The 15,933-nt window shown below is 40.4% G+C and overlaps 1 protein-coding gene across 1 annotated transcript in view; it reads left to right on the top strand.

Moving 5' to 3' along the window:
* Positions 1 to 11,139, top strand: part of PHACTR3 (phosphatase and actin regulator 3) — a gene marked incomplete at its 5' end in the record, with an annotated part of 107,090 nt that extends 95,951 nt beyond the window's left edge. The window contains 4 exons of the mRNA XM_080627935.1: positions 5,168 to 5,223; positions 9,361 to 9,422; positions 10,267 to 10,407; positions 10,557 to 11,139. Coding sequence (XP_080484061.1) covers positions 5,168 to 5,223; positions 9,361 to 9,422; positions 10,267 to 10,407; positions 10,557 to 10,670 — 373 coding nt within the window. The 3' untranslated portion in view covers positions 10,671 to 11,139. The remainder of the gene's footprint in view (positions 1 to 5,167; positions 5,224 to 9,360; positions 9,423 to 10,266; positions 10,408 to 10,556) is intronic.
* Positions 11,140 to 15,933: the final 4,794 nt, after the last annotated feature.

Genomic DNA, 15,933 nt, shown 5'->3' on the forward strand with positions numbered 1-15,933 from the left:
CTGCTGAGGGCTCAGAGTCACCTGTAACAGTCCAGTGCTATCAACTTTGGTGTAATGCTGGTCCACAACATTAATTCCCTTGAAAGTGAAGGAGACAATCTGGCTGCATGAAGTAAATATTGATCCATTGCTCAGGAGTTACAGGCACATGTAAGAGTCGTTGAGCTCATCAGCATGTGCCCTTGCTCCAGAGAGATGAGCAATTAGTGGCTTCCCCCTTGAAGCTAACTCTGGCATGTGTACTTGTGCATGTGTCAAACATGTTAGTTAGCAGGACCTCAAAACAGGCCCTCCTGGCAGAGGGCTGCAGTTTGCTCCACCAGACCAGCCAGCAGAAACCTCCCCACCCATGGGGCTGGTAGGGGCAGCACTTATTATTCCCTGGGCAGCCTGTTTTGCTACAGTTATAAACCACACGTGTACGTCAAGGGAAACCACCAGACATGCATAGATTTATTGCCCCCCTCAGAACCAGCATGGAGCCCTTGTGCACATCACAGCAGACCCATGTGCACATTGCATGGAGAAAATAACCTTGAGGCCATGTGCAGACTGTCAGCACCTGAAGTACTCCAAGACCAAGAGTGCACATGGCTATACCTGCAGGGTGTTCTCTGGGGGAACCACAGGTGACTGAGCTACCCTGCAGTGACCTGTGCCTCCAACCCTCGGAGTAACACTGCCAAGGACATGGGAGCAGGCAAAGCCTTTGGCTTCTGAGAGATGGCAGCATATAAGTTTATCCAGTTGTCTTTCTGAACCCAAATTACTGCAGAAAACATTCTAAATGTAATCTGAAAATATCCCCAGAACACCCCCCAAACTGCAAACAGCTGAAGAACATGTGGTGCTTGAAGATTTTGCTTGCTTTGCACAGAACAACATTAGCCACAAAAACTTATTTTTTCTGAACTTAAAAATAGCTGTCCCTGTAGTGTTGTATCATCCCCACCAATGTATGGAGACGGCTTTAGCATTGTGAGAAAACACGCAGACTTTGGTCTCTACCCAATCTCGGGGCATCACTAACACATGTACAGCAAACTCTCTCTGAACTGTACCAAAGCCTATTTACAGGGAAGCCACACTGGTGCCTCAATTTCTGCTTGGTTTACCCGAGTCCCCCTCCCTGGGCTGAGGCGCTGCCAGTCCAGCTCCGCTTACTTCTGCTGTTGGCATCTCTTGGTTTAAGATAATGGGGAAGCAAATTCCTGGAGCGGATACACTTAACATGGGACCTTGGCAATATCAGTCACAGTCTGTGCATTTTCACCACAGGGAATCTAGACAGAGGTGGGACTTGCCTTTAAGTTACTTCAGAGCTTTCAAGAAAGATTCAAGACCCTTGCAGAAATGGCTGTCCCTTCAGAGCTGCTCAGAGAACACTCCTACCTCAGCAGATAGTACAAAAATACCCAAACCTAGATTTTCATATCACCCAAGAACACAACAGCATTAATTGGATGTTTTTCTCAAAGCAAGAAATAGGTATCAAAAATTAAAGTCAACTAAAAAGAAACCATTGCTGTGACACAACAGAAGTTGTATGCTATGTTAGTCCTCCCAGCTGGGCTTACTTTACTGAGGTAAGTCCCATACTGAACTGATTCTCTAGATGGAAAAAGCAACAGAAATGGAAAGCACAGGACTCACCTGCCCACGTCCACGTCCAAGTAGTGCTGGAGCCTCATGCCGACCTCAGACCTTCAAGCAGGCAGGGAAGCCCCAGGTGGAGCCATACCACCACCCACCTTCAGGTGCAGGAGCTTTGTGAACCCACAGGAAATGAGCCAGGACTCTGCTTCAAAATGGCCTGCAGCTCTGAAACACGGAGTCCTCTCTGTGCAAAGCTTTTGGAGATCACCTACAGTCCATGGAGGGCTCATGTTTTAGCCTTCACAAAGGCTCCTTCACACCAGGTGCCTGGTTCATCCTCTGGGATCACACACCAACTCCCCTGCTGTGATGCAATCTGCTGATAATCATTATTCAGCTGGAGTTTGTTTCCTTTAAACACAGGAGAGTTGAGCATCCCCTCCCTAGAGCCTTAGTGTCTCAGTCCCTGCTTCCTGGCCCGTGCTCCCCATCAAGGGTGTGAGGAGAGCGGCCGCCATTTCTCCAGGCCATGCTTCCCGAGGCCATGGCGCTGCCTCTCTGCAGGGCCGGATGGCCACCTCCTGAGGGAACACACTGAGCTCAATGCACATGGGGCACTTTCTGGTTTTGTCAGAGGTAGGAGCTCATGTTTAACAGCTTCAGGGAATAAACATCCAAAACAGAGATGCAGGAGAGCATGCAGAGCCCATGGTGCCCACAAAACAGCTCGTCTAAGCAGAAGCATGAAGTCACCTGAAATAGCTTCTTACTCACAAGCTCCCTTCAGGAGGCACAGGTGTTTTTGACAGGGCCGCTTTCCCTCGTGCACTGATCTGACCAGAGCCCTCAGAAATGGGTCTGTCTTTATCTCGCTCCAAGCCCTCTTGTAGGTGTTCTGAGGGAAGCTGGCAGTGGCAAGGGGGACTGAGAGTCCCCTTCTGGGGAAGCTGAGGGCTGCGGAGCCCCCCGTGGGTGATGAAGCAGCCTCCTCCATCCACCCAAAGCAGCTCGGGCAGGACAGGCTCTGCTCCCACACTGAACACTCAGCAGCAAGCAGTTTCTTGCCTTGATGGACGGTCAGGTGAGGCAGCACGTTCTACAAGCGGGCATACTGCTCTCTGGACGTGCAAGAGACGCTCCTGCAAAAGGGCCTCTCACATCCTGATTTACTCATCAGGAACGTGTGCCTCCCCAGCCCTCGCTGCTCACTGCTGCTTCCCCTCACTACCACTAGCAGCCATCAGCGGAGGCCGCTGGAGTCCTTCACAAACCCTTTGCCCAGAGCCCAGCCACCGTGCAGCACAGCTCTCACCACAGAGAAAGTGAACAAAGCGGGTTCTGGACACCGGGAGGCTTCTAGTGAACAGAAATACCTTGGAAGCAACAGTCAGTAGTGTTGCCACTTCCTGTTGTTTGATCCTGAATCTGCTCCCAGCTTCCTGAAATCGTGTTACAAATTTGTTTTGAAGAAATTGCACATCTGATTTCACAATTATGACAAAAAGCTTGGAAGTGTGGTCCCTATGTCTGAAAAACTTGGGAAAAAACCCAATGCCTTCTGTGTGTATTTATATGCCGGTGTGTATCTGCACCTTTTCCTTCTGTTGTGGGTAAAGCTGAGGATGTGCACAGAAATATATTGTCTCTGGGCACCTACCATGTATTTGTCAAAGCCAGAAGGGAAATAAGTTTTTAAACAATTAACCATCATACATAACTATATATATTTATACATGTCTATACACAAAGAGCATTCATATACATAGGCATTCTCATACTGTGTTAATCACTTCTTATAGGCTTTTAATCCCCCAGTTTGAAAGAGGCCTCTGAAGTCAAATGTACAGATTCTGGGAGAATCTATAAATCTCACATGGAAGGGCTGTAATTAAGAATGGTTTGAGAGAGCAGCATGTGAGCAGCAGGTCGGGTGGACATTTCATTTGCAGATAAACTCTCCCAGTAAGTCATTCTTCTCTGATTTATATTATAAAATGCACATTCATCTCTTCCAACAAAACCTAGAGAGACTTGTATCATTTCTGAGGCATAAAGGGGAATGAGTGAAGAAGGAGTCCAGGGGTAACAGGAATTGAAAATACATGTTTAAAGCCTTTAGTACGGCATTTTAGCACCATTCCTGTTTCACTTTGGACTATTGCAACATCCACTGCTGGAGTATCCGACCCATTACTCCAAAGAGAAATCCAGAGACCAGGAGAAAACCTTTAAGTGATCCAAAATGTTAGGTAGGAAGAATGAGAGTTAGGCTGTGGGTGTTTCTAAGCACAAGAGATCATCATATAAGTTTTCTGTTGGTGTGAATCTGGTATAGCAGTTGTGATGCTTTCCTGTCGCCAAAGCTGAAAGCTTTCCCAGGGATCTCAGGGAACTTGATTAAAAAAGGGTAAGGAGTTGCATTTATAATTTGGGCTGTTGGTCTGATAATAAAAACAGAGTTAAGGCTTACAGAACAAGGAGGAATTAGAATCAGGTACTTTTACGTTTTTTTACAGCCTGGTAACAGTGTCTCCATGCAGGTAAAATGTAGATCTTGTTACAGCATTACCTTATAATCATTCCTTTATTTCCTATACTCAGTAGAAGGATGACTACTGCAGCAGGCGTTTGCAGTGTGGTCCCTGCTCTGAGTATTTCTTTGTAACTCCATCTCTGGCTTGGCAACATCTGCTGGAGGCGAGATGATGAGAATCCTTAACGTTGCCAGGATGCGGGCCAGAAAGCATCATAAACTCTTTCCAATCTGCTTGCTGGATTATTACATGAAAGATGGCAAATGCAGTGTGTGTGTGTGTGTGTCTGCCAAAGGGAGGGGTTCAATTACCTGAGATTCTCTGCAGATATTAGCAGTGTCTTGTGGGGATGTCTCATTTAGTATGCAGAATAAAATCGCCGTGGCACTGGTCATATGATTTGAAGACTCAATCCTGAAGCAGCACTACTGAAAAGGGGAGGTGAAACTGCATAAGACATTCCGTTCAGACAGCATGAGGCTGTGAGCAGCACACGAATTTTTATTCAGCAGGCAGGAGGAGAGCTGCTGGATTGGTCTGTTAGATGTGTACTCGGGAAACCACAGGAAAGCTTTATTCTGGCAAGTCTGCATTTTGTCAGGATGCACCACTGGTGTTACTAGAGAAAAAGGAGCCCACTGCTACCTGAGATTAAAAGGGAGAGGCAGTGATAGCTACAGAAGATCACTGTGAAACTCATTTGATAACCACCTTAAATACCCTCTCAAGAGTGAATTTAACTGGTTCCAACTGACTGTCTGGAAAGTATGGTGAAAAGGATGCACATTCTGAGGAAGCACTTCACTGACAGCAGAGCAAACTAGAGGAGAACTTCTACCTGCATTGCTGACATTTGGGAAAATAACACAAGAAAGCATTCTAGTGTCAGGATTCTTGTGCTTTTTTTTCCTTCTTGAGTACTGGAGAGGGATTTTGTAGTCCCCTCCCTGAGGAAAACACTAACCAGAACTCAGAATACTGCAGACTTTCCAAAGGACAGACATGGTACAAAATGTGATTTTGGTGTTTTTCCGCAGGCGACTCAGCCAAAGACCTGCTGTAGAGGAGCTAGAAAGAAGAAATATACTTAAACGTGAGTATTATTTTTTTTTCATAAAGTATTTTATATGTGTTTGCTGGAACCAGTGGCTGCATTTCTAGAACACAGTATTTTTAAATAGACAAATTAATTGACTAGGATTACTTTCTGTACCTAAAAGTTTCAGTTTTCCACATGTCCTGCGTTTCAAATACTGCAGGATTCAGAATTTACAACTTGATAAAGGCATGCGATTTAGTATAGAAAAGAGTGACTGGTTCAAATGTAGCCTTTCAAGCTATTTTCATTCTGATTACACTGTTAGGGATGTCTAAGAGGAATACAATCCTAGTGTCACACAGTGCAGAGGGAATTGGACTGACATTTTTCAAGACATGGACGGTCATGGCAAACTGTACATACAGGGAATACCCCCAAGGCTGAAGTGAATACAGAAAGCATCCCTGCAGAGGTGCTATTCTCCTAACAAGTACATTTGTTCATATCATTAGAGAGCTTCCCAAAGACAACTCATTCTGAGATACTAGTAGAGGGACAGTTCCAGGCCTGTACAGATACTGCCACACGGAAATGTTCTCTATATCTCTCAAATAAACACAAGGCAGAAATGTGCAACTCTGCCTAAAGATCTGTGTTCTGGCTTGGGGATCAAACAAGTGGTGAACATCATCCCTTTCCTCAGAAGTGCTGGGAATCTTGTGAGGAGAAGGTGAGGGAGAGCTTTGGAATTGTCTCCATTATGGGTCTCAGACAGGAGGAAGGGGGAGACCATCTGCTTAAAGGAAAAGTATCTTGCTTCTGTTATTTTCATGGTCTATTTAGTGTTGAAAGATTAAAACCAGAGTAATGTAAATAGTTTGTTTCTCATTAAACAAGCATAAAACATAAACCCACATAAGTTTGCCTTACAAGCAGTACTGCCCCTGCTATTTGATTCATATTTCATGTGATTGTAAATCACTAGGAAAAAAGTTATCTATATTTGTCACCTAAAATTTAATGTCTCAGAACTTTCTTGGTAGTTCATAGTAAAAGCCTTATGCTCTTGCCACTGAAGTTATTGGAGATTTCATTATTTCATTTCAGTTTTAACACAAAGGAGCTCCACAGTATACTTATTGTTATTTTCAGCACTGTTCCAATGCATACAATGAACATGGTAAAATTAGATGTCTCACATGTGCATAGATAGATGGGGAAAAGGATAGATGCTTTGCAAATGTGAACGGAACTTGGCCTAGCTTCATCTGTCTTCTACCAGAGAGACAAGAAACAACAGTAACCCAAGATTCTGAAATATGTGGGGCCAGATTTTCAAAAGTCAGTACCCAAGATCTCTGAAATCCTGTTTCTTTGGGTTTTTTCCTGGCTAAGGAAGAGCTGATCTCCACTGAAATAATCTGTTCCTGTCTGTTTACTTTTTGAAGTGTGCTGGTTACATCCTTAATCTGGGTTACACTGACCAGCTTTAATAATAAAAAAAGTTTGAATACATTCATATAATGAGCTTAGAGAGAGATAAAGCAGAAAGAAGATAAAGCAGAATTAAAGATATTTCCTGAATGCTAGCTAAACATGCTGGTTTAGATTTGGATCTCATTTAAAGAGCTCCCAGCATGGAGCACATTTACTGACTTCATTCCAGGCTCAGGCTTTGCACAGGTTCAGCTGAGATCAGAAACACTTCTATATTATTTACCCCTTCCACTATATAAAGAGCTAAGTATCTTGTAAAGAGTATCTTGTAAAGAACAACAGCCATCACTTACTTACGTCAGCTGTCATCTTAAAAGGCTGGACAGATGCAACAACTCTAATCTCATTTTTGAGTGAATTTAGAAATTAATAGTTTCCTTTTATTACAAGTAGGGTAGAAATGCCCTTCGTTAAATCACAGCAACCTCCTCCAGGTTGTAAAAGTTTGTACAGTTGGGTTCTTAGTTTCCTAACATTTTTGATGTTCCCCATACATACTGCTAACAGAAGCAATGCTACACCAAAGCTGCTGTAAGAACTAATAATTCACATTTGAACAACTCTGTCCAATAAGAAGCACATTGCAAGTGCCTGAGTGCAATTACTGTCTTATTCTAAAACAAATCTTGGGAAGATTAAAAGAAGTGACTTCTTGTCTCCCTTAGGAAGATGTTTTGCAGATAAAAGTAATACTTAAAAAGCAAACTTAAAGTCAATGCTTCCCTACAATGTTGTGGATCTTCTAAGTCCTTTAACTACCACTGGTTTACCACAAACATGAAAAGCACATGAACTGTCACAGCCCAGGTAGTCACACGTGTTCGTCCTGCATTCATCAGAAAGCTGGTGTTCACATGGGAAAAGACAGCATCTCGTAACTCACACTGTACAATCCCTGGTTCCTTCTTAACAGCAGCAACTGGTTTAGTGCCATGAACAGCCAAGAGTTCCCTGAGCAACTCAGAGAGCAGCAAAATGAGTTACAGCACTGCACGATACTTCGTGACTGGGAGCGTCTCTCCACCGAGATTTACGAAACCAGCCCTCTGAGCAGAGGCAGAATGATATTGATGGGAAAAGCCTCTCTGGTTTGCCTCTGTAATAACACCCAAATTTTATAATGCCCTTGCTAGCATTTCCTATCAAATTTTGGGTTATCTTTGTCTAAAAGAACTATTTTTTTGTTATTACTTCTTGGAGCTGGGTATAAGCACTGACCCTGGGTGCATCTCTCATCAAATTAGGTCACTAAAACATGTTTACTGTATTTGGAAAAGCATTTTTTATCACAAATGTGTCCTTGTAGGTTTGCTTTAGGAATTCTCTCAGTGCATATTACAGTCATACCTTAAAAAGGGCCTACACCACAGAAAGATCTCTGAATAAAATATATAGATAAGAATATCTGTTTTAAAAGGGGTGAATTAAACCCGAATGAAACATATTAGTAATTTCTTGCATCGTAGAATGCACTCTACTTTTTAAAGCCTGTTCTCTTTTTAAACATTCCAGACTTCAATAGCTGCTTATCCCTGACAAAGCACTCATTTTAGCTATCCTATTCTCTTTTACATTTGTGTGCCTTGCCACCAAATTGTAATACAGCACATTATAGCATTTTAGATTCATTTGATTTACATTTCTACTATAGCCAGTTGTAGCTATGCACTGATGTGTTATTTTAAATAGATACTTACAATTGCACTTCAGTGTAATCTAATGAGCCTAAAAATAAGGCAGAAAAATCCTTCATTACTAAAAATATCATTTTGGAAACTCATCTGCACTTCTAGTGTTTTTTCAAGGCATATTAAAAATCACATGTGTGCTTTAACACTGGAAATATCTCATGCAAGTGGTGTACATATCTACATAGTCACAGTCGTATCTAGAGAATCCCACAATGGCTACATTTTTCTCTAGGTCTTCAGCTTTTTTCAGGTCACAGACTCACACCTTAATTTAGTAACAGATAGTACGAGAAATAGAGACGCCATTAAGTCGTTTCCTAAGGCAAAGGATATATTTCACACAGTGTTACAGCACTCTGGTCTATTTTTAGACCCTGGGTGGAGGAGTTATCACGGCCTGAATGTTAATAAGCACAACACACAAAAGCAGTCTGCCTTAGGTTAGAGTGGAACGATGCTACAAAAGCAAACCCTGTGAGGATAAAGAGGTTCTAATGTCAGTGGCATATCCCAAATAACAATGAGAAAAAGCATGCAGGTGTGAGATAACTACTGTGACAGTGTGACCATCTAAAGATGTCACCTCAGAATAAGGTTATACAGGAAAGCACACACTTTCCCTGGAGCTGCTGCAATAAATCTTTTCAGCATGTAACAGCAATGAGTGGCTCCAGCAATATGGAGAAGGAAAAAATTGTGATTAACTATGAAATATTTTGATTTTCCTTCTAAAGTATATATAGCTGGAGAGTTGGTGTGGCTGCTGTTATTAAATCTCACTGGAGCTGACTTTAGGAAAAGCTGATACTGACATCAGGACATTGTCACTACAGAGGTTACTAGATATTCTGACAAAGAGCCAAAGAGATGTACTGAACTAACAAAACACATAACTAAGAATCAGCTACTAATATTTCTGTGCTTTCATTTTTTATTGCCTGGAACTTTAGAAAATACCAACCTCCTCATGTGGAAAGTCATCTCTCTCTTATATTCTTTACAGAACGAAATGATCAAACAGAACAGGAAGAAAGGAGAGAAATCAAACAGAGACTGACAAGAAAGGTAAGATCCTGCAATACCTTCCGTTGTTTCTAGAAACTTATCAAAACTGATATAGCATCAACCAGTCACAGAGGTCATTATTACACAAAGCCTCCTTTAACAGACATCCTCCTCAGCAGTGACTGAGCATTGGGTAATACGAATTATAAAAGTATTTACCTTATCTCAGCTACATGAGACTTAGTAGAATATTTACATATAAAGTTTAAGTCAGAAAAGGGATGTTTGCTTGCACACTGGGTATTTTTGCAGCTATACTGCTGGAAAAGGACTACTTCACTTTCTGCAGCAATCAGGAGCAGAGCTGACTCCCTGCTGAGCACCAGGTGTGCTCCCACAATAGATTGCTCTTTGCATTTAAGGTACTCCCAGAATCAGAACTAGATCTGCTGTTCTGTTCATAGGAATCCCTACTGGAATGATAAGCCAAATATGCTGATAACTTGGAAAAGCCAAATCAAAATTCTTACAATGGGTCCAGTCCTGAAAATCTCACACAATCTGCTGCTGACTGTAGTAGAAAACCCCTACAGTGTGTGACGTTATACATAAACCATAATCAATTCATCATGATTCCTTTACATATTGTAAATACACTTTATCAAAATCCAGGGTAAAATATTTTCCTCTTTTGTCCGTTATAAAACCACTGTGCTATAGCCCACAACTCCATTTAAACCATTATTACTTTTCTAACTGTCCTCCGAAGGACTGAGTATTTCCCTGGAATTTCCAAGGGTTAGGGCTTAGCACACTAAGCTAAGATGGGAAGCAGAAAACATTGCACATTTTGTTGAGATGTTTGTTATTAACACTGCTTGTTTTACAAAACTATTTAATACAGCTTAACCAGAGACCTACAGTTGATGAACTAAGAGACAGAAAGATCCTGATTCGATTCAGTGATTACGTGGAAGTGGCAAAAGCACAGGACTATGACAGGCGAGCAGATAAACCATGGACAAGACTATCAGCAGCAGATAAGGTACTGACATAATTAAAATGACATCTTCCTTTGCTATACCCAAGACCTATTAGTTCTTTAGAAAACTCCTGTTCTGCTCTGCAAGTCTGGTATTTTACCACACTTATACTTCACAAAATTGTTAACTTTCTTCTATTTGCAATTCCTAGGCAGCAATTAGGAAAGAGCTAAATGAATACAAAAGTAATGAAATGGAGGTACATGCATCAAGCAAACATTTGACAAGGTCAGTTTTCCAGCTATTTATTTCCATTGCCTGCTAAACCCAGTCTGCTTGAGTCCCAAAGCTGTAGATTTTACTCTTATATGCTGGATGTGGGAGACGACTATGCAAAGGAAACTTTGTTTTAAAATAAAAATGGAAATATTTCTTTTCTTGCTCTGAACCTGGCTTCTCTGTTTTAGTTTTGCTTTGATAAGCATGTACAGAGAAGCCCACAGAGCTTCTCCAGAACATCACTCAGCTTGCATTCTTTGCACTGAACATTCAAAAGCTATGACAAAAAATTAAATGTATGAAATAAAAGAAAAAAAAAAAAGATTTTTTTAAACAGACAAACAATACGCCATAGAAAGGTTTTTGAATTAAATGTACTGGATTCTGCAACCTCATTATCACAAACATTGCAACTTCCCTGCTAAGAGATATCAAATTCTACACACTGTAACAAGACATATATAATGGCTGGAAGTAATAATTAGTTCTAGTGGGATTTGTTCTAATGAATTCAATAGCCCTTGCATGCCGGTCCAGTTGCTACTGCCAGGATGGCAGCGCCCCCAAGCACACTTAATAGCAGTGGAGAGCCCAGGAGGGAGGACTGATTTTGAGTCCTGTCACTGCCCAAGCGGTCAGGCCAACATGAACCTAGTCACTGCAGTGCTTGCTTCATGTGCCAGCACTGCTGACAGGTACCATGCTTAAACATGCATGAAAACATTCATCTCCCTTTTCTAAGTGGGGAAAAAATATGAGAGGCTGATTCCACAGGTGTCGTTACTTGCAAAAAGACCTTGTTAGAGAAAAATTGAAAAAGCAATCAGTTGGTTCCTACAATCTCCATTACATCCCTTGAGCAAGTCCAATTGCTCTTAAAACACAATTTTTGGAGCTGCTGGGAGCACAGTGTACTCTTGCCATGGCTGTAAGCATCCTCAGGTGTGCATGCTGCTAAAATAAGTTGCTTAACACTATACTAGGGAACTTCATGTGCAGTCTGGTGCTCTGGAAGGCTCCCTTCAGCCACACCTGGGCCCATGGTGCCATACTTAGTTCTGAATGCAATGAATTCCAGCTCCAGTAAGCTTTGGATGCTCAGTGAAAAGATGGTCATTGATCTACATGCTGTAGCTGTATAATTCTAGACTGTTCATGCAGTTGTCATGGCTCTTTTAACATTACAGAGTCATCACTGCATTGACAGAATTAAATATGGGCGGGGGGGAACGGGATGGCTGCAGTTTAAGTCTGAAAGTGAGATACCTTCAATGAGAGAATGTGTACCTCTGGAATTTAAGTAGATTGTAAAAATATATTTTGAAATTTGTTTAGGATATTAGGAGTAAACAAGCTCACACTTTACGATCAGTGCTAAGGCATTACAAATCATTGGGACTTCAATTACATACTTCAATCAAAGAAAAAGCCTACAGAGCAAGAGTGTATTTATTCCAGACAGACTTTTAATACCATCGTACATTAAACCAACCGTATGTCCTTTGTATTCTCCAAAGCATCAGCTCAACATTGCTTACCTGTTAGAAAAATAACAAAGTCACTGCACAATAAAGAATATTTCTACCAATGACAAACTGTGGCTGAATTCCTAAAAGGAAATAAAACCAAAATCAACTCCATACCTATATTTGCATTTGCACTCCCAGGTAACTGCGAACTGGTCAAACTGGGCCCTAAGGACTATAACTGCACTACCATCATGGCACACGTGTGGAACTGTGCTGGTGAATGTTAAGAATTAAAGTTGCTGTTCTTTAATACTGTTACTGTACCTTTAAACATCTTTTAAATCTTTTTAAAATTATACAATATTAGAAAATTCAAAGCGGTTTAAAACATCTCTCTTATTTCTCCTAGATTTCACAGGCCATAGAAATTTTCTTCTGAGAAGAATCTGTCTTTACTTTTTGATATTGCTGCTGAACTCACATCAGGGAATATATAAGTCTTTCCCTAAAGTTCAGTTCAGGCTACCTTGATGTTTATGTGGAAGAAGGACTCTGCAGCTGAAGTCTGCAGCACTTATGGACAGAAAGAAGCACCAGAGCTGTACTCTGCTCTGAAGTCAGAAGAGAGATGGCCTGTGGAGTGGGATGATCTGCTGAAAAAGACTGAAGTAAAGCTACTTGAAAGAACTACTACTCTCCTTCAACACTTGTTTTAAACTGTTTTGCAGTCTATCTTGGAAGAGGAGATGTTGTGCATGTACAGGCTTTACCATTCCAAGGCCTCTGACATAAATGGACATGACACACTGTCATTCAGTATTATGTTGACAAGACATTTTGAACTTACCACAATTAGTTTGTAAAACACTTAAGTTCATGATCTAAAAACTAATTTAATGTATTATAATTTCATTCTTTTTTTATATAATGTCTAACAGAATCACAGCTGCAAGCATTTTTGATTCCTGTTACTTTTGTTCTTTAATTAAATGACTACTTATTGCAGGAAATGAACATGTTTCCTAAAGCTCTTTTTTTTCCCCAGGGACAGCTTTGAAGGGAGGAGATCACTGTTACTATGCACTAGATCATATTGGTTTTTTATCATGACAGAATCTTTACAAAAGGATGATATTAAACTGAGGTTTTCTATCTTCTGGAATATTGGTGTTTGGACCAGATTCTAACCAGCAGAATATGATTGTCATTCTACACTAGTTGAGGTTCTGCTCCTCTAAAGAACGACAGTTAAGGTCACTGTTATTCAAAATCAGTAAACTGGACAAGCATAGATAGATACATAACAATATGCTCTGACATTTGGCAAACAAATCTTATGCTTTCTTGACAGTAAGAAAAAAGTCACTAGATACCAATAAGAAAGTTAACAGAACTGTTTGACGGAGAAAGTAAAGCCAGACATTCCATTAATGCTCAACACCTTGTAGCACCTGAGAATTCTACTCAAAATATTACTAAAAGGAAAAGCTTAGGGAAAAAAAAAAAGTGCTAGCTGGAAAGCATGCCTGCTGAGACAGCAACAAAATGGCACGTCCACTCACACGACAAAAATTTCTCTGCAAGAGTCTTAAATTACATCCTTTTAGGTTGTTGCTTAGTATTAATGACTTGAAGAAGGTGCTCTTGATCTTGTAGCTTCATCGAGATGATCTCCATAAAGCATGAAAATAACAGAAAACACGCAATGTAAAATTGTTTGTATAAACTATTCCTAAATCACTGTGAGGTGAATGAATCAGTGCAAACAGTGGATGGACAACTTTCCATTCTCTTCTGCCACTCAGTGTTGGGATGGAGTAAGGTAAATAGAGTGCTCATCTTTGGCTAAACTAAAATTTAATAGAAGGTAAGTACATACAGTGCAACACTTAAAATATAAGTCAGAAACAGAAGAATCCTGAGAGGAGTGGTGCCCAGGCCCAATGAAGCTCACTGGCTTTGCTGTAGCTACCTGCAGTTTTGTACAACTTTTTATGTTTGACTTATGTGACTATCAGTTGAAGACCTGAATTACCCAAAGATATTATTTTTCCTATTGTGATTTTATAACTTGCTGGCATTTCATGTTCATGTAACACTGTAACTAATAACATACTGTTATTTATATTGATCAATAATTTTATTATTAATACTATTCATTCTATACAAGAACATAGTGATAGTCCAGGTGTAATATACAAAAAGGGTAAACAGAAAGGATAGAAAAATTTCTTCAGCAGAATGACCACTTAGTTTGAGAACAGGAGATGACCCGCTGTTAACTACAGCCTTGGCTAACAATCCATGAAAGTAACACTCCCGTTTAGCAGTGATGTGTGCTTTCACTGGTAATAAAAACACTGCATAAAACACATTAAAGGGATGTTGAAAATTATGATAGAAAAAAGGTTTTTAGGGTAACTTAGAGCAGCTTTAGAAATGTCTAACAGTGGCTATGGTATTACTAAGGTGACTTAACCATCTCGTAATTATGCAGCAAGAAGCTTTACTTCTTCCCCAGGTTCTCAGCTGTTCTTCCACCACCAGCATCCCAGGCTTCAGTCTGGTAAGAGCCAGCAGGTTGTGACTACTTCTGAGTCACAGGGGTCACTGTCAGCTTGCTGCTGGGCAGCTCTGTTGAGTCGTTTGGATACCACATGCAAAACCAAAACAAAACAAACCACATTTCCCAATGCTGAATGTTGCCTTTGTGAATGCTCCTTTGCGACACCACTTAAACCTGCTTGTACCTGCTCGAAGCTTTTAGAAGGTAACAGGGCTGGGTCAAGAGTGACAGGAGGACAGTAAACTTTCATAGGTGTATTTTATCACAGGTCCTCACTAAAATTAGCAGTTGTTTTAGTTTTTCCAATATGCACTCGCTATAAGAAAAGAACTCAGGCCTTGCAGTGTACTTCTTAAAACCTTGTACAGTTAGGAGAAAAAAAAATACTGTCTCATATACTGATAAATTCAGATAACCAGTAACAAAAAAGTTTACCATCTCATGAGGTCCATCTAGTGGAGATAACAGTGATCACAGGGTAAAAAATATAACGAACCCCCACGCAAAAGCCAGAAGCTCAAAAAAATCAGAAAAGTATCAAGTACATTTAGATAGATGGGATGAGTGGAAAAATTATTTACTGACAATCTCCATATAATAATTTCCAGAGACAACACAGCCTTTTATTTTTTATATAGGGAATATATTTCATTTACAGCTATTTCTGTAATAAAGCATCTCCTCATCACTAAGAACACTCACTCTGCATTCTACTCTCAGTGCACATTGGTTTGCAGCAGTAAGATGTATTTGACTGATGTCCAAATATACATTATAGATTTAAAGCAAAACAGTAATGACATTTTGTAAAACAAAAGACAGACAATATACATTTTTCTTGAAATATTTAATTCAACTATTTGCAACACAGCTCAACCACAAGTGTTCAGATTCTGTTTTCTCTTAGAAACTCTTACTGAAGTCTAACAGCACAGGCAAATAGGACTGAGATCAATACAGGCAATTTGTTCCCTAAATAAATTCTGACTGTATTCAGGATCACACAAAAGGGGTATTTTGTACACACAGACCCAAAATAGAGATTCAAAGTGAAATTCAAAGGGATTTCTCTGAAAGTCAGTTAAATAACCTATCAAAATTGTTAGACTTCTTAAAAAATAGCATATGCTAAAAATCTAAGTATTTAGATACTGCATTTTATCAGATTCTGAAAATAATTTCAAACCTCACATATAAAAGAAGTCTCATCCACAGAGATTTGAATATTATTAAGGAAAATACACTTTCATTACAGCAGCTTCCTTGAGAGTAAA

This window comes from Psittacula echo (assembly GCF_963264785.1).
Source record: "Psittacula echo genome assembly, chromosome: 12".
Taxonomy (NCBI): Eukaryota; Metazoa; Chordata; class Aves; order Psittaciformes; family Psittacidae; genus Psittacula; species Psittacula echo.